At 38.5% G+C, this 17,156-nt stretch overlaps 1 protein-coding gene across 3 annotated transcripts in view; it reads right to left on the bottom strand.

Annotated features, from left to right (window-relative positions):
- Positions 1-17,156, bottom strand: part of grid1a (glutamate receptor, ionotropic, delta 1a) — a 276,642-nt gene that overhangs the window by 72,842 nt on the left and 186,644 nt on the right. For all 3 annotated transcript variants that reach the window (XM_005727368.1, XM_005727369.1, XM_013909387.1), the window contains exon 4: positions 7,718-7,923. In XM_005727368.1, coding sequence (XP_005727425.1) covers positions 7,718-7,923 — 206 coding nt within the window. The remainder of the gene's footprint in view (positions 1-7,717; positions 7,924-17,156) is intronic.

Here is a 17,156-nt window from a genome sequence, read left to right as displayed (position 1 = left end):
TCTGTTTAATTCGTTTTCTGTTTGACGTTTATTCAGCTGTGTGAAAACCAAGGAGGAACCCACCCAGGGGATTAATAAAGTTTTATTTTATCTAATCTAATCTAATCTAATCTAATCTAATCTAATCTAATCTAATCTAATAACTTTAATCTCAGCCAAACCGATTTACAAACGAACAAATAAAACACTGAAAAAAGACCAACAATAACATTTTTAGGTTATCTAAGTGACTCATATATTACGTTAAACCTGAGTAGCGAAAGTCCGCGGTGATCTGAAAATGATGTGCCGGGAATTGTGCCGTTCTTGGCAGCTTCAGTGACCCTCGAGCTCTCGGCTAGCTATCAAGCTGGTGGATAACAGATGTCTCCGAAAACGTCGAAGCACTTTTGCAAATATTTTCTAAGTCAGAAAGATTAATAAGAGTAATTTTAAAACATAGTAGCGGCCGCCATTGTCGGAAACTGGAGTTTGGCTGGGCTGCGCTATGAATTCTGGGATATGGTGGGCCACGAAGGACACACCCGACACATCCTTCAACTTCGGGGAAAGGGAGGACGCATTTGTCGGCTGCATTCGGAGGAGTCTACGAATTAGTACAGCCTTCGGCGTGTCGCTGTGACGTAGTCGGTCTACAAATGCGTCCTCAGGAGGATGCAGCCCATGAATTTGGACAAGACCTCGGACTATCGGTCGCCTCGGGTCTCTCCTCCTGAGGTGCCTCCCCTTTCCCTCAACCACCTGCTGGCCTCCACCACTTGCTAATGTTACTGAGTTATTTTTACACTAGTGATGGGATTTCCGGCTCTTTATAGAGAACCAGTTCTTTCGGCTCAACTCACTAAAAAGAGCCGGCTCTTTCAGCTCCCAACCGACTCTTCAGGTTGTTTTGTTGCTTTAATTAATTTATTATTAACAACAATATAAAATTATGCACAAAAGGAATTACTAATGTAAAAAAACAACAACGTGGTTTTAGTTATATATGTTTATATATATACGGTGTATATATACGGTGGCCCCTAGAGACAAAGCACGTACAAATTCCAAAGCATGTACAAACTCCAAAACACATTTCTAGCATTAACTGAACTTCAAAACTGAACTACCTAGATCACTTAAATTACACAATTGAAAGCATATGTGTATTGTTTGTGTATTTATACACAAGCACTCATATATATTCAAATAATTTAAAAAAAAATTTCATTTACCTGTTACTACCACACACCAAATCTGGTCGTTGGTACTTGCTGGCCTGTGTAGCCACTAGGTAACAAAAGCTCAACACTGCGCCCTAGCATCCTCGAGCACTTCTGTTGTGTTTTGTACGTGTTTTGGAGTTTTTACGTGCTTCTGAGTTTTTACATTACAGTTACAGTTATATTGTTACTTTGATTACAAAGTATCTTCAGTTATCTCCCAATTATAGATAGAAAGAAATATGCTTCTGTCTTCCTGCACATGCATACTACAATCAACTTTCAGGAAACAGATTTAAGTTTTTGTTCCTAAGGAAGAAAAAGGGTGGTGTGTTCTACAGGTTTTGAGTGTGCAATACTGAGATGCTGACTGCATCCAGGAGAGGAACAATTGTATAAAACTGCTAAGACAACATCAGTACTTGGAAAGCATCTGCACAGACAGCATGCAACCTCAAAGCTAGCCAAGAACCCAGAGGGATGTTAAAGCTGAGTGCAAATGTGACCTCGACACATCATTTTAGACCTGCTAGGTGATCTTGACCAATACTGTAGGAAGAGCAGTGAATCTTGTGAACTGTTAACAGACAGAGGGATAATGGACGGTTTGCTGTGACATCCATAGCTCATTGGTCCTTCAGCCAAATGAACTAAAACATTATATTTTCGGGGTGACCCAAAACTTTTGAGCAATAGTGCATTTACTTGGATTAAACTATATAGTTACACATATTGAGCTTACCATTAGGACACATTATTCATTTTCAGAATTCGCATTTAGCAAAGGTATTTGAGTTGCTTAAAGCATTTAAATCACCATTGGTGAAAATGAATGATTATCTCACAGGGCCACAGCCTAGAGCCAAAAATCTAATTTGAGTGTCTTCAAGAAATATAGCCTGGGGCTGCTCCACTGACAATTAATTGGTGAGTGACTTTGGTAACTCATAAAATGTGTCAAGATTTTTTTTTTAACCTAAATGTGCATCATTTTAAGTAAGTGATTTAGCAAATGCTCACTAATACAACCCAAGGACGAAGAAATGGGACAGCTGAAAGCTTAAAATTCCACTTTATGGCTCTCTAAAAGGCTTGTGTGACTCCAGTGAAATCCTTCTATCATGAAGGGAACAGAGAGCAGTCAGGTGTCAGAAAAGAGGCACAAATGAAACAGACAGAAGACGCTACATCCTCTCATGGCCAATGTGAACAAGAGACTAGATGGCAACTGTCTAAATGAGAGAGGAGAAGCGCCCAGAATCTCACCATAATACCACAGGCAGTGTCAATGTCATGCAGTCTGTTTATAATACCAGAATGACTGTGCCCTGGGAGTGGACAGGAGAAGACAGACTTGTGATTGAATGTGATAGATAGAGAATCATCAAAACAAAATGTGAGACTTCGGTGAGTCTCGGTAATGCGCACAAGGTGGAAGAACCTGAAGGTAAAGTTGGGAATATGGGGTCTACAGTGGTAATAGTCCTTTGACAAACTGTCAGTAGAACAGAGGTGCCCTTTTTTCATGTGCTCAATTCACCCTCACCTGGCCTTGTAGACGATGGACTGATGGGAATATGGGACTTAAAGCATAAGAATATTTAAAGAAAAAAAGAAAGGGGCAAAAGGCAAGGCACTATGCTAGCAGGTTTGGAAAGGGTGTCAAAGTGACAGGCTTACGTTGAAAAATATTATCATCATAATCTTAGCCACTGCAAATTATCATGTTCTGAATAAGGCTTAACCTTAATAACATAATAAAAATCTTTAAAAGAGTTGACATGGAAAGCAAAATGTCAGGTCAAATCTATTTACAGTGCCAGGAAAATATACTTGACCTCCTGGTTTGAAGGATAAAAGAATAAAATTAATTGTGGCTTTTAAAAGCGTCAAATGTTGGGGACATCCTGATATGGAGAGGTGGTTAGCTCTACAATTTAGAAGCAGCTACTGAAAAGACCCAATCAACTCTGTGGTTTAATCTGACCTTGTGACAGCCAGCAGCATTTGTTCGACAGATCTCAAGGGGGAGTGTGCAGTGACAAAAGATCAGAGAGGTGTAGAAATGTCAAAGACTTCAAAACAAAAAATAAATTCTTAAAATAAATTTGAAATCTGACTGGGGGCCAATGTAAGAAAGCCAACATGGAGGAGTCTTGTTTGCATGTGCTGGTTAGCAGCTGCGCTTCATTCAGCCAAGCACTGACAGAGTGAGACCTGAACAGAGCCTGTTACCATAGTGAAGTTGAGATGAAATAAATGCATGAATAACCTTTTCAATATCACTTAAGCAGAGAAAGAGCGTCACCCTTCCAAGTACCCCAAGTTGAAAAAAGCTAGTTTTAAGAACAGCATTTATTTGTTTATTAAAACTTAAAGTCTTATCGAAGATCACTCCCTCATTTGTTGCAAATGGTTTTTATACAACTTTAAAGGACCAAAGTCATCCACAGCCCTCCATAAATGTCCCTGTAGCTGCGGTCCTCGGATTTAAAAGTTGGATTTTTAAAACTGCAATGGCACATCAGACTTTCTCTGCCTTATTGAGAAGCTGACGAAGAAAGAAAGATAGAGATTCAGTTCGTGTACTATAGTAAATCGAGAGGGGGAATTCTTTTGGAATATGGACAGTCATTCTGCTGGAAAAGCAAAAGACCTTAAAGGCTGTAAATATTCATGTTTAAGTTGTCTGGTTAAGAGGGTTGTTAATACTGAAGTCATGTTATGTTTGGGCCCCAGCCTTTATGCATCTCTACCATCACTTGCATCTGTTCTGTTTCTGAATCTTTGTACAGTATTGTGACTCTTGGCGCCTCCTTGTACTTGTCTGGGATCCTTTGTTGTCCTTTTTCCAATCTTTGGGGAAATTGTGCACTTCTTTGTAGTCCTCCTAGGTTTTTTCTGTAGTCCTTTTGTGTTTCTTGCTAGTCCACTTGGGTCTTTTTACAGACCCTTTTTAGTCTCCCTGTGGTTGCCATGCATCTTTGTGTTGTAATAGATTTCACTCAAGTTAGTTTGCATCTCTTTGTAGTTCTTTGTGGCTTCTCTTAAGTAATTTTTTCTCTGTTTTTTTCTTCTTCTCTTTGCAGTCAACTTGGTTCTCAATATTTTTCTGTGTATGGAGGGAATCTTATGCATGTTTTACTTCTCTTAGTGGTTATTCAGTGTGTCCTTCAAGGCTACCATAACACATTCTGTCACACCTTTCACATATCATTGTGACAACTAATATCATCAATTTCAGTTAGCTATTAAACACATTTGTTAACATTTACATCACACTGGTGCCTACAAATTGATGTCATCTCATGAGTACTAAACTCCTCAAGGCATCATATTTTCCACTGAGATATTTGCCTATTTGAATTTTCTGCCCCAGCATCTTTGGTGAGGTGTGGACACACTGACAGCCATTACAAAGGTATTAATGAAGCTTTGATAAATGTACATATCTCCAACACTTACATTAACGTATTCACAGGAGCATTTGGAGGGTGTGCCAATTGCAAAGCTGCGCTTATTTCTTAGTCCCCAAGATGCCTGACAGATGCCTTATGCTAATTGCATAAGGAATGATAAGGGATATAGTTCTCTAGATTAAATCTTTTGTGAATAAACGACTTATGCACCAGCCTGTGTACCTGTATACTAAAACCGAATTCACTGCAGCAAAGGAAAAGATCAAAGCAGTGTGTCATTAATGAAACTTGAAAGCCTCTGTGTATTCACGGCCTGTGCGCTAATTCATTTGTCTGTAAGTGCTTCACTTTTAGATTAATTGTAGAGCATTGACAAGAAGCTAATCAGAATGCAAGTGAGGGTTTTGACTTACAGGAGGTTAAGGCTTTTTCCTGTGGTATTTGCTCACAATAGATAGAAAGATTAAATAAATGAGCGCAGAGGATTGAGGATAAACAGAGGTGAAATAAAGTCCTGTCAGGGTAAAACCTTTGACGACACACAAAGTATATGTACACAATTACATTACAAACACAAGTATCATAACATGTCTTTCCTATCATCCAGCACGCTGAAAATGCACTGAGCTACAATGGCAATAAAAAGACAAATATGGACTAATTTTAGGTTTTGCTTTTGTAAAGCCAATCACTACATCAGCATGGCCTGTTTTCATTTCCCACAGCTCAACCGTAGCATTTAATAGTTTAACGTTTAAATCTTTCACAATATGAAACATTCGTACCAAGTGAAAATAGCGCCTTCCATAGTCTTCCGAAAACAAGAATAAATAAAGGCTCAGCTGAAAATAGTTATCACTACCGCCCAATCTATTAGTATTAAATCTCTGCAATGCCTAAGTAATTACTTTCCATGGATTAGTTTTGTGGACTATAGTAATACCATAACTTGTCTTATGTTCACGTCAAATATCATTAAAGGAAATTTCCACTAAGCAAATATAATGGACTTAATAAACCATTACCTTCTTTAATCTTGTATTTACCAGACAGATGGATGCTACAGGTAAGATAAACTCAAACAAAAAGATTTTTCTATTGTGTAACTGGCATAATTTCTTTATCTGCAACCATATTTTAATGTCCCTTTTCCTTTTGTACCCTTCGAGGTCAAACCTTTTCAAGTCTGTTTGAAATCTTCTGGAAAAATCTTTATCAGCGTGTATCTGTCCTTGCCAGAAGAGCAGAAGATTGAGTGTCAGACCTCGATGCCTTTGCTGGCCAGAATAAGCCATTCAACTCAGTTTTATTTTGCCATATTTCTTCACTGTGTCCAGCAATTCCAGTGCCACACAAGCCCATTCTTCAAACATGCTTATGCAGTACATTACATAATCTTTCAACACGCTTTGACAAAACTCCCAACAAATAATTAAAGGACACCTTTCACTTCAGACACCCTTTAACAGAGAGAACGCAGGAAAACTTGTTTATTTTCATGCAGCAGTTTATGTTTTTAAAACTGTTTTGAGGAATGGCCAGCTAATTAACTAATGAACTTTGGACTTACTGAGGTGAGATTAAAGGCAGAAAAGATGTCTGCTAAAACAGAGTTAGATATATTGCCTTCTGTTTTACGCATCCATCTCTAATAAGCAAATATGATGTAGAAGGAGCAAATAGCGGTGGTATTACTAAGAGCTTCCAAATTGGGATACTATGACCCAGAATGAGTTGAGAGAGAATCCTCTGTGGATACACACAGCTTATTTTATCTGAACTGTTGATCTTTTCAGCATTAAGGAACAAATTATTGTTTATTATTGTTTTATTGTAGAAATGCTGGTTATATTGTGTAATTATTTACAGCATTCTATGTTTTCTTGAGTGGCTTTTAAAGTCCTAGAGACCATCTTTCAATGGAATACCAACAGTCACAATAATCTATATTTGGCCTACCAAGTCATGTTTTGCTTGACAAGTACTGTTGTACTTTCCAACAAGGGTACTTGATGGAGAAATCCGTGTTGCCAAGTACAACAGTAAGACGTTTCTTGTAGTTGGTCAACACATCTAAGTGTTGATTTTGGCCTACAACTTCTTACAGAAACTCTCTAAATCCTTTAAATTTCTTGGCTCTTGATTGGCAACTCAAAGTTTCAGCTGCCTCCACAGATCTTCTGTAGGACTGAGGTCTGGAAATTCCATAACCTCAATGCGCTTCTTCTATAGCCAGTCTTGTTTATCCACTTTGTAACCTTGGTGGTATGTTTTGGGTCATTGCCATGTTGAAAGACCCATCCAGGATGCATGGATTTTGAGGAAAAAGGGGTTCTTGTCCATGATTTTTTAGTTCAAGGGCTCATCTATTGGCTGCTCAATGTGGTAAAGTAATTATGTTGCCTTAGCAGAAAAACAACCCAAAGCATAATGCTTGCACCTCTGTGCTTGACTGTGGAGATGGTGTTCTTTGTCAACCGTCACCTTCTCACCAAGCTTCTTGCTGATGATCTTGTAGCCTATTCCAGCCTTGTGCAGGTCTACAATCTTCTCCGTATTAGAGCTCTTTGGTCATGCCCATGGTGGTGGAGCGGATGGAATGGATGCGATGTATACTTTAGGCATGCTTCATATTTATAACAAGATGAAATCAGGAGTATCTGTATTGTCAATATAATGTCATGTCCACTCTGTGGGAGCCAGAATTCTGGCTGGGTATGGGATCAAATATTTATTTCACTCAATGACATGCAAATCAATTTTTGTAGTTTTATTAATGTGCTTTTTTTGGATTTTTGGGTGATATTCTGTCTACCTTCATTAAAATAAAACACCTATAAAAATTAGAGATTGTTTTTTTCCTTTCTAAGTGCACAAACTTAAAATTCAGCAGGGGCTCAATTAATTATTTCCCTCACTACTAGTGTACTTTTTTTCATTTGCTTCAGATTAAGGGTGCCAGGAAATGCTTTTCTTTTTATGGATCATTATCTCTATGCAGCATTTGTTTTTCCTCTTGGTGTTTGACTACAACACTTTGTTGTTGCATCCATTATTGAAAAACAAAACAAAACAAGAGTCAATAACACAGCCTACCTGGTGGACGAACACCTGTGCACCTCGAGGGCTCATGAGCAACACGGCCCTCCGTAAAGTGTCCCGGTACCGGTTGAGTTCCTCAGTGCGCATCGTGTTGAAGAGGTCACTAAATACCCGACTAACGTTCCGGTCCACCCTCTGCAAGGAAACATCTAGACCCAGCCGAGACGCCTGGTCCATAAAGGTTTGCAAACCTCGGATATCTGATGGTAGACAAAAGATGGTATGAAAATATGATATGGGTGAAAATGCAAAAACACAAACAAAAAGAGAGGAAGAAAAAACACTTTGAGAGTTGCTGTCTTATGTGGTGCTATATTCGAGGAACATTTAATCACAAGCTGCACTTTCAACCTCTGCACACACAGAGTATATTCTCAGGCTTCATTCCAAAAGGCTTAAAGGCAGGTTTCTTTCTTTGCTCCTGATCTAAAGCGTGACAAAACACAACAAGCACTCCTGTCTGTCTGTTTCGTGGGGTTTACAGGATATGAAACTGCAGGCAGGTGTTGCGGTCCCCAGAGATCTTTGTGTGTGTCTATGTTCGCTATAAAGGAAAGCACTTTAAAATGCCTGCATTGCACATACAAATCAGAGGTGATGTGCAGCAGTGAGTTCACAATAAGCACACCAATCCCAGCAGTCACAGGGGGGAGCAGCTGCCCAGCATGTGCTAAGTCATGCTGCATTGTTAAAGAGAGGTTGGGCGAAATCGCTGGGGCCAGACCTCTTTCTGTGTCCACTGTGTGTCTGTGTGCGTGCATGATTAGGTTCCTACTGTTGCATCAGTGAAGGTTTGATGAGTCATCGAGTGCTCTGGTGCTTTAGTACTCAGAATGGACAAAATACAGGGGCATATGCACAAATGTAAATGAGGCTGAAGAAATTCACAGAACCCATTGTACCCATTTTTGTTTATATTTTTGCTACTGAGGGCCAAAATCAGAAATTAGGCCAACCCCCCCCAAAAAAAACCCCAAAGAACAAAAAAGAAAATCTATCCTGAGCACAGATGCAACATCTTAGTATATCGACCCTGTTTCTTAGTCTATATCTTGAGGCAAACTGCAGCGGAAATATGTACCAAATGAGACAAATCATAAGAATTAGATGGAAAGTTTTTTTTTCCTAAAATTGCTGCAGTGAAGTCTATTTTGAGGGTTAACATAAATAATCACAGTTGCTCGTGGATTCTCCTCAGAATGTTCAAAGGGCAGAACAAAAGAGGAAATTAAATCATTCATCATTTTGAGGCATCCCTAAACTTACAGAGAAGCATTCTTTGAAAACTCTTTCACTTGCAACCGCACACTTTCTTTTTTTTGTCCCATTTTCTTTGCATACAAACCTAATCATGGTTTCACAACTCGACCCTTACAATTCATTTGGCTACATGAAGTAATTAGATATCTCTATATGCAATACCCAGCTGCAGTAACTGACTAACACTGACTTTAACTTTGCATTCACTGCATGTGTTGCTGATGAGACAATCAGCAATTATGGATAATTCCAGGTAATAATAATAATAATAATGGATTGGATTTATATAGCGCTTTTCAGGACCCCTCAAAGCGCTTTACAATACCACTATTCATTCACTCTCACATTCACACACTGGTGAAGGCAAGCTACAGTTGCAGCCACAGCTGCCCTGGGGCAGACTGACAGAGGCGAGGCTGCCATATCGCGCCATCGGCCCCTCTGGCCATCACCAGGTGAAGTGTCTTGTCCAAGGACACAACGACCGAGACTGTCTGAGCCGGGGTTCGAACCGGCAACCTTCCGATTACCCAACTCTTGAGCCACGATCGCCCGGGAATGATTGCTATTATTCTATCAGTGAGTTCCTCAATTTTATGAGAACCTGCACCTCTGATATTGCTGACAAGACCAAAACATATTCGTAATCGACCACCATTGTGCACCAATATCTACGTTTGCTGGACAGGTTTGCATCTGAAAACTGTCAAATTGACACAGGAAGGCTGTAAATTACACATTTCATCCAACAAGGATCTTGTCATATGCAGTTAAACATATATTTTGTTTTGTGTAGTGGTATAATTACAGTGTGAGACCAAGAGAAAGAGGAGGGCAGATAGTCATATTTTAACCCCTGATTAGCCACCACCACTCGTTATTATTCCATGTACTGTGTTTTAGACAGACGGTATATATTATAGTTATTATTTTACTGTTAGAAGATGTTTCATAAGTGGCATCATATTTATCATCACTACATTGTTTGGGAAAATGAACCAAACTACAGGCTAATGAGGGTATTTGTGCTGTAAGATTACCTGTATTGATTTAAAATGAATAGTAATACTTTGATGCTAAGCCCCTGCTTAAATGTATCTACTCGCAAAAGCGATCAGATCTCTAACAGAGGCCTCTAACTGAAATATGCTACAAAGAGAGTATAAATGGGTAGAATTTCTCTAAACTGAAGTCACTCGATAAGGAGACAAATTATTATGGATGCTTTTTATTAGTCATTCCAAGAGCTTTGTTAACTCTACTGACTTGAGATTTCTGAGATGTGGGGAATATTTTGTATCATAATCCAATTTCAAAATCTAAAAGAGAGTCTGAACAAAAATGTATATTTTACATTTATGAATGAGATGGAATTCTGCAGATCTTTAATCAACAAATGCCGGATTAACGCAATGCAGATTTCATCAATACCACAAAAGATCTGGAGGAACTGGTCAACACTCCATAACAGGAAGATAAACTGTTGTCTGAAAACTTGTAACATGCTGTAACAAAACAAAAATAAAAAATACAAAAAAAAAGGTTTATAATCCCATGAAGACCAAAGGGAAAGCTACCATGCGATAACTATTCTATGAACTGATAGAAAAATTGGACTTCAAAGTCAACATTCAAACCCATAGCAAATGTTTCCACGGGGAAACCGTGTCAGCCATGGATACGGCAGCAGAAAAGAGGATTAACGTGGAATTAAAGGTCTGATTTTTGGACATGTTTACCCAAGCGTAATTTCTGAACACAAATCTGCAACTGAAAGTTTTAGATATCAAAACTTGACCCTTGCACAGACTCCCTTTATCAGTCTCCACTCCACCCCCCCCACCCCCCTCCTCCCCCATTTTTACTCTGGAAACTTACTACTCTTGTTTTCTGTCTGACCCTCACATATCTTTTTTAATAATGGTATGAATCTTTTTTTAGAGCGGTTGGAAAAGATAGATTGAGAGAGACTAAGAAAGGCCCCATGAAAATGCTCTAACATTCATTTCAGCTCTAACTTACATTGAAACTAAAGCGGGACTCCCTTTTGGATTGAAGCAATGCTGAAATGAGCACATCATGATCAAAGGGCTCAGAGGTTTTTACTGAGCCGTCAAGCTGCGCTCCAATTCAAGCGGAAAAGCTTGAGAAATGGCTATGCTACCAGCTTATGTTTACTCAAAATTGAGATGAGTCTGTTTAAGCAATCAGTGTTATTCTTGCAACAATAACGTCAGTTAATTATATGCAATACATATTTTTTTTTTGCAAATTTGTAATGTTTCAGACACTGAGTGTTATGCACAGCAATTACAGCTACACAGAGAGAAAGGGAGCGAGAGAGAATGGGACATTCTCTTCACATTCTTCTTCCTGGGTCTATATTTAAGTGCTTTAAGCTGAATTTGTCTTTATTCATTCTCTGACTGAAAAGATATATTTTCTATGATATCCAGATTTACTGCCATATCTATACAGCAGTAAATCTGTTAATCATGGGTTCATTCTGAAGCACTGCCCATCCATCCCTTTATCCAATTCAAGGTTGTGGAGGGGCTGGAGCTCATCCCAGCTGATAATGGGTAAGAAGCGGGATACACCCTCGATGGGATAGATGGGTCTATCATAGGGCTAAAATAGAGAAACAGGCAGATATTCACTTTCCCATTCACACCTACAGCCAGCTTAAAATCATCAGTTAACCTACTGTAATATAGATGACTTTGGACTGTGGGAGGAAGGTCTGAGGTGGCCAGAAGGTTTGAACTAAGGCAACAGTGCAACCTTTTGCACCACCATACCACCCACTTACCACTGTGCACTGCGTCTGATAGCAGTTAAATCTAAGCAAGTTCTGAAAAAAGGGCATAGATTCCTTTAAAAAACAACATTTACTCCTATTTTCTCTGAATAACATAAGCATGTGCATTGAAAGGTTTGTTTGTTGCTGTAAGAAGACAGTGATCAGTACATGATCAGTACAATTATTAATGGGACATCTTGGAAATTATAATAATAAAAACAATCCTACACAATTTAATGAACTGGGCTGCAGACTAAACATACCTGCTGAATCTCTATGGATTTGTGATGCAAATCTTTCATTTAAATCTGTTTTTGTATTTTCTGTTTTAATTTGATATTTACTCTTAAGCTTATTTAATGTTTGGTTCTGATATATTTGCCCTTTTATTGTGCACTTTCTGAAAACCCCTGTTTGCTGTCATTCTTTGTATGAGTAAGAACATGTTGCATCACTTTGTTTTGACAGTAAAAAAAAAAAAGGATTGGAATCACAATCATTAATACAGTTCTAATATGAAGAGTCTGGTCTAAATAGGAAGTGGACGGGGAAGACTGAAATGGACTTACAGCCTTGGAATGATTATTACCTCAGCCCGGACTCTGTGAATGGACTCAAATACTGAACAGTGAGTGCATTTCTGGCTTACATCACCATCACATGTGTCTAAGAGTGATACAATCAATCACCCTACATGCATTTTGCTTTTGGGATTATACAGCTTTGTGTACTTAGATTGGAGAAAGATCAAAATGCAACAACTGGAATAATAACACAGAATAGCAAGCCTTGATAAATAAAAAGTGAAAAATCAGTATTTGCACAATATACAAGGATTAAATTAGTTTTTGTTTTTTTTGACAGAGGCCCAACTTATTATTATCCCGAACTTTAACTTACTGGCTAAACAAATGATGATTATCAATTAATAACTGGGAAAATAAAGCATATTTTTAAGGAAAATATTAATGTCTGACCATGTATGATTTCTTTAGTTGATGTCAATTAGAAATCAGCAGCTGCTATTTATGCGAATAACAGAAATAACCACAAATAATGTTTTTACATTTTCTGCTCCCTATGTTTTTCTTCTGTTTTTTATTATTGGTACTTTGGGAGCTTTAAACATGTAAAAGTATTCCTTTACTGCTATGTACTGTCACTGGACACCTCTGTAGTTACACCATGCTAGTGTTGGACTGGACTGTCTTTTGCCTTCAGAACTGCCTTAATTCTTCATGTCATAGATTCAATGAGGTACTGGAAATACTCTTAATACTCTATCTATCTATGCATGCCAAATTCTGGCTCTACTATTAAAATGTTACTACAGAAATTGAGACACATAAGGCCAGGCAACATTTCTCCAATCGTCTTTTGTCCAGTTTTGGAGCTTGTACAAACTGTAGCCCCAGTTTTAGTTTTGTTGCAGACACGAAGGATATCTGATGTGTTCATCTCCTGCTGCAGTCCATCTGTTGACATGTTGTGTGTTCAGAGATGCTCTTCTGCGTACTTTGGTTGTAACAAGTGTTTATTTGATTTATTGTTGCCATCCAATCACCTTCCCCCAGTCTGCCATTCTCCTCTGACATCTGCCATCAGAAAGGTATTTACATCTATAGAACTGCTGATCACTGGTTATTCTCTCTTTTTGGACCATTCTCAGCAAACTCTAGAGATTGCCCTGTGGGAATATCCAATTAAATTAAATTAACAGTTTCTGACATACTCCGACCACCCTGCCTGACACTAACAACCACGACATGTTCAGAGTATCTCTTTCTTTCTTCCCCTACTGATGTTTAACATGTCTACACGTCTCAACGGAGTTGCTGCGAAGTGATTGACTTCTTTGTATTAATGAGAAGCTGAGCAGCTATACCTTATGAAATGACCAGTAAGCGCGTATACACTCTATTGTCTATTATTATTTAAATATTCTCTGTATTATCTTCTATTACTTTTCCACTTTAATTTATTTTTTAAATCACTCTCTACTCTTATTAGAGTCAATAAATGGAGGTCATATGTACTTTTACTCCCTGTGAAAGTAGCTTTTATGTTAGCTGGCAGTGTTAAAGATCTTGTGGTGTAAATGTAGTATTAATAGAGATGAAATCAGGCAACACAATAAGACATGCATTAAAAAAGGACATGACGTAGAAGTCTTCCATACGTTTCCTATGATGTGCTGCAGGCTTGCTAAAAACTCCATGGGAAATACCCTTTGTGTTTGTCTATGTCCAGACTCTCTCTGTGTTATAAATGCATGTTTTACATAGGAACCACCCCCTACTTGGGACCAAAAGCAGCCTAATCAATCTTACACCTAATACCAGGCTAATTCGCTCCTTCTTTAACAGCGATATGGTCACCACAGGGAGGGCAGAGACAGATGTAGCTGCTCCACAGTCATTACTAAGTGCAGGTAACTCTGACAGACCTGCCAAGGAGCATCCTGAAAAATCAACCCTTCTTTTAGATTTCCTATAATCTTGACTCAGTTGTCTATTATGCTCTTCTTGTTATAATAAAAGGACAAGATAATTTCTAAGAAGCTTTTATTTGCAGATAGTCTTCCCACTGTCCTTCCACCCCCACAGAATCAATACTTGGCTTCCTTTAGGATACACTCAGTTATGAGTACCTATTGTGTAAAACACACCCTAAATGGCATACACAGAGGCATACACATAACACATCACAAACCTTTAAAATGATACTTAAGGTTTAGAAAAATCTCTTTCCCCCCATGAAAGGCTTAAGCAGAGTTATTTTTGTGGCATTTTCTGGCCTTTTGGAACCTTTTTATTTTACAACTCATCACAAGAAAGACATGAATATGAGTACAAATGCTGAAATGTTTCACTCAAATCCACAAATTTAAACGTTGTAGTGCTATTACAAAAATGTGCCTAAACCTTCAGTAACTCTGGAAATCATATATGCCATGATTGTTACAAAACTACAGTCAAATAAGGTGAAGACATTTGACTTTAAGCCAAAAATGACGGCATCACAAATGAGGTAGTTCTCCTTTCCCTCATTTTTAAGTCCTTATTCATGGTAGTGCTAGAGCAGGACCAGAAAATTCAGCTAGACAGATATTCATTAGTTGGATTGGATTGAATTTTGAGATTTAGATATTCAATTTTTAGATTCTTAGAAATGTAATTTCAGCTTGAGTGTCCCTCTAAAGAAGCATTCCTGACCAAGTGCAGGCTCACCTCCGTTCACCTCGGCTTTGCCAAATTAGTGATCTTGCTGTTAGATTTAGTGATTTTCTTTTTAAAAGAACAAATGCATTGACTTCTTGGCTAAACTGTTGTCAGTACTGTGCCACAAGTGTGAGGTTTTCCCCTTACTCACACTACTCTGTGGATCTACTCTGTTGCACAAGTGGCAGAACCTGTGACGTCTGCACACGCACAGTGTTGTTCTCATGATTTGTTACCAAGATAAAGGGTGTGCAGTGTGTGAGAGGGGCAAAAAAGAAATGTAAAAATGCAATCTATTGCTACTCTTTCTCTCATTAAAAGTGGTCACTAAACGTAAAATAATGGAACAACCATGATCTTTATTTTATGTTCATGACCATTTTGTCAAAGGTGTGGCAGATATAAAATCAGCAAACCTGATGATGATGTCATAGTCTGCACACCTATACCATGAAGTCCTGGTGGCTAAAGTCTTGAATATTTGCTGTTAATGACTGTCCTCTTAATACTTGTAATGCAAGTGTAAGTCAGCTTTCTCTCTCACACACACACACACACACACACAGACACACACTCTCACACAATATTAATCCAATTTGTGTTTGAGCAGTAAAAAGCTACCATTTAGTAATCACATCTTTTAAGTAGCTTATTGAGCAGGTGTGTGGTAGGTAGGCATGTTAAGCTAGATTATCACCTAAGCATAGCATGATTGACTTATTCAGTTTTTTGCTTTCTGCTTAATGGTGTCTAAAAATAAACAATGGAAAATTTAAAGTCAGGGCAAAAATTCAACCCATAACTGCAAATTTAGTGAAAAAGAAAGCTACCTTCAGCTGCTCCTTTATTCACAAGAGGACACCACAGCAGTTAGCACCCCACGTTTTACGTGGGATGCTCTAAATAACCCCAAAGGGACTTGTATTCCTTCCTAGTTTTAAACTGGGAAGCTTTTGCTTGTTACATGAATGTGTAAACCGCTAGACTACTGAGACACATAACTTTAGTTAAATTAATATATAAAAAGTCAGCAGGGGCAGTCATCTTTGTATGAAAGTTTCATTTTGAATGTAGTCGGTTTGAAAAGAACGCACAAAAGGCTGCACAGTCCTTGATGGCAAAGTCTCGCTTTGCTATCAAAAAGTTTGTTTTTCAGTGGAAGAGATTAATTTTCATGGCCTTTACATGAACTAGATCTGTTTGGCCCTTCTCACAAAACAAAGAAAAGAAAAAAAGCTGAAGTATCAGATACCCTTCAGTATTGTCAGAGAGCATGACTTAAATCAGCAAAAGTAGGGCAGGCTGAAAGAAACAAAACAGCATAAGATATAAAAACTGCTCCTGAATGAAAAACACAAAAATTTGACTAAAGAAAGAAGGAAAAGAAGAAAAACAACAAGAGCAAAGCTGAAAGGATCTGTTGGGTAGCAATAAGCTGTTATAGGATTATCATATAATTTTGCTTTCTTCTATTTATCTGACGGCACAAAAGCCAAAACCACAAGGATGTTTCACAGTTGTAAAACAGTGTTGTCCAGCTTCTCTTAGAGCTATAGAAGTATAAGCAGGTTATCTCTGTTATTTGTGAAAGAAATTATGGAATATGGTCTCTCAGAACTGAGAATCAAATTATATGTAGAAAATGTACAATGACAAATGTAACCAGAAGAGGTGAAGCTGTAGAAGTTGTTTACATAATGTGCTTTTTATGCAACTGATGCATTGGTGGAGACTGGAATGAATTGGCTCCCCTGACACGCTTCATTACACTGAGCTATATATTTTACCCCTGAGGTCAGGGAAGCCACTTGTTTAAGCTGTAATAAAGCACAAATCTCACCCCGTACACTTCTAATGTAGAGTAAGGTGTTAGTCTCACAATTCAGGTGGCTGATACCCAGAAATCCTACCAGTGGCTGGACAAAGCTGGACTGAAAGACAGCATGGAGGCACTAATCATGGCAGCACGGGAACAAGCTCTGAGCACAAGATCCATAGAGGCTGGGGTCTATCACACCAGGCAAAACCCCAGGTGCAGGCTGTGTAAAGATGCTCCAGAGACAATCCAGCACATAACAGCAGGGTGTAAGATGCTAGCAGGCAAGGCATACATGGAACGCCATAACCAAGTGGCCGGCATAGTATACAG

This window comes from Pundamilia nyererei, unplaced genomic scaffold, assembly GCF_000239375.1.
Source record: "Pundamilia nyererei isolate P.nyererei 1_Seehausen unplaced genomic scaffold, PunNye1.0 scaffold00024, whole genome shotgun sequence".
In the NCBI taxonomy this organism is placed as follows: Eukaryota; Metazoa; Chordata; class Actinopteri; order Cichliformes; family Cichlidae; genus Pundamilia; species Pundamilia nyererei.
Note: the sequence above shows the minus strand (reverse complement) of the source record. Positions and strands in the feature narration are given on the sequence as shown.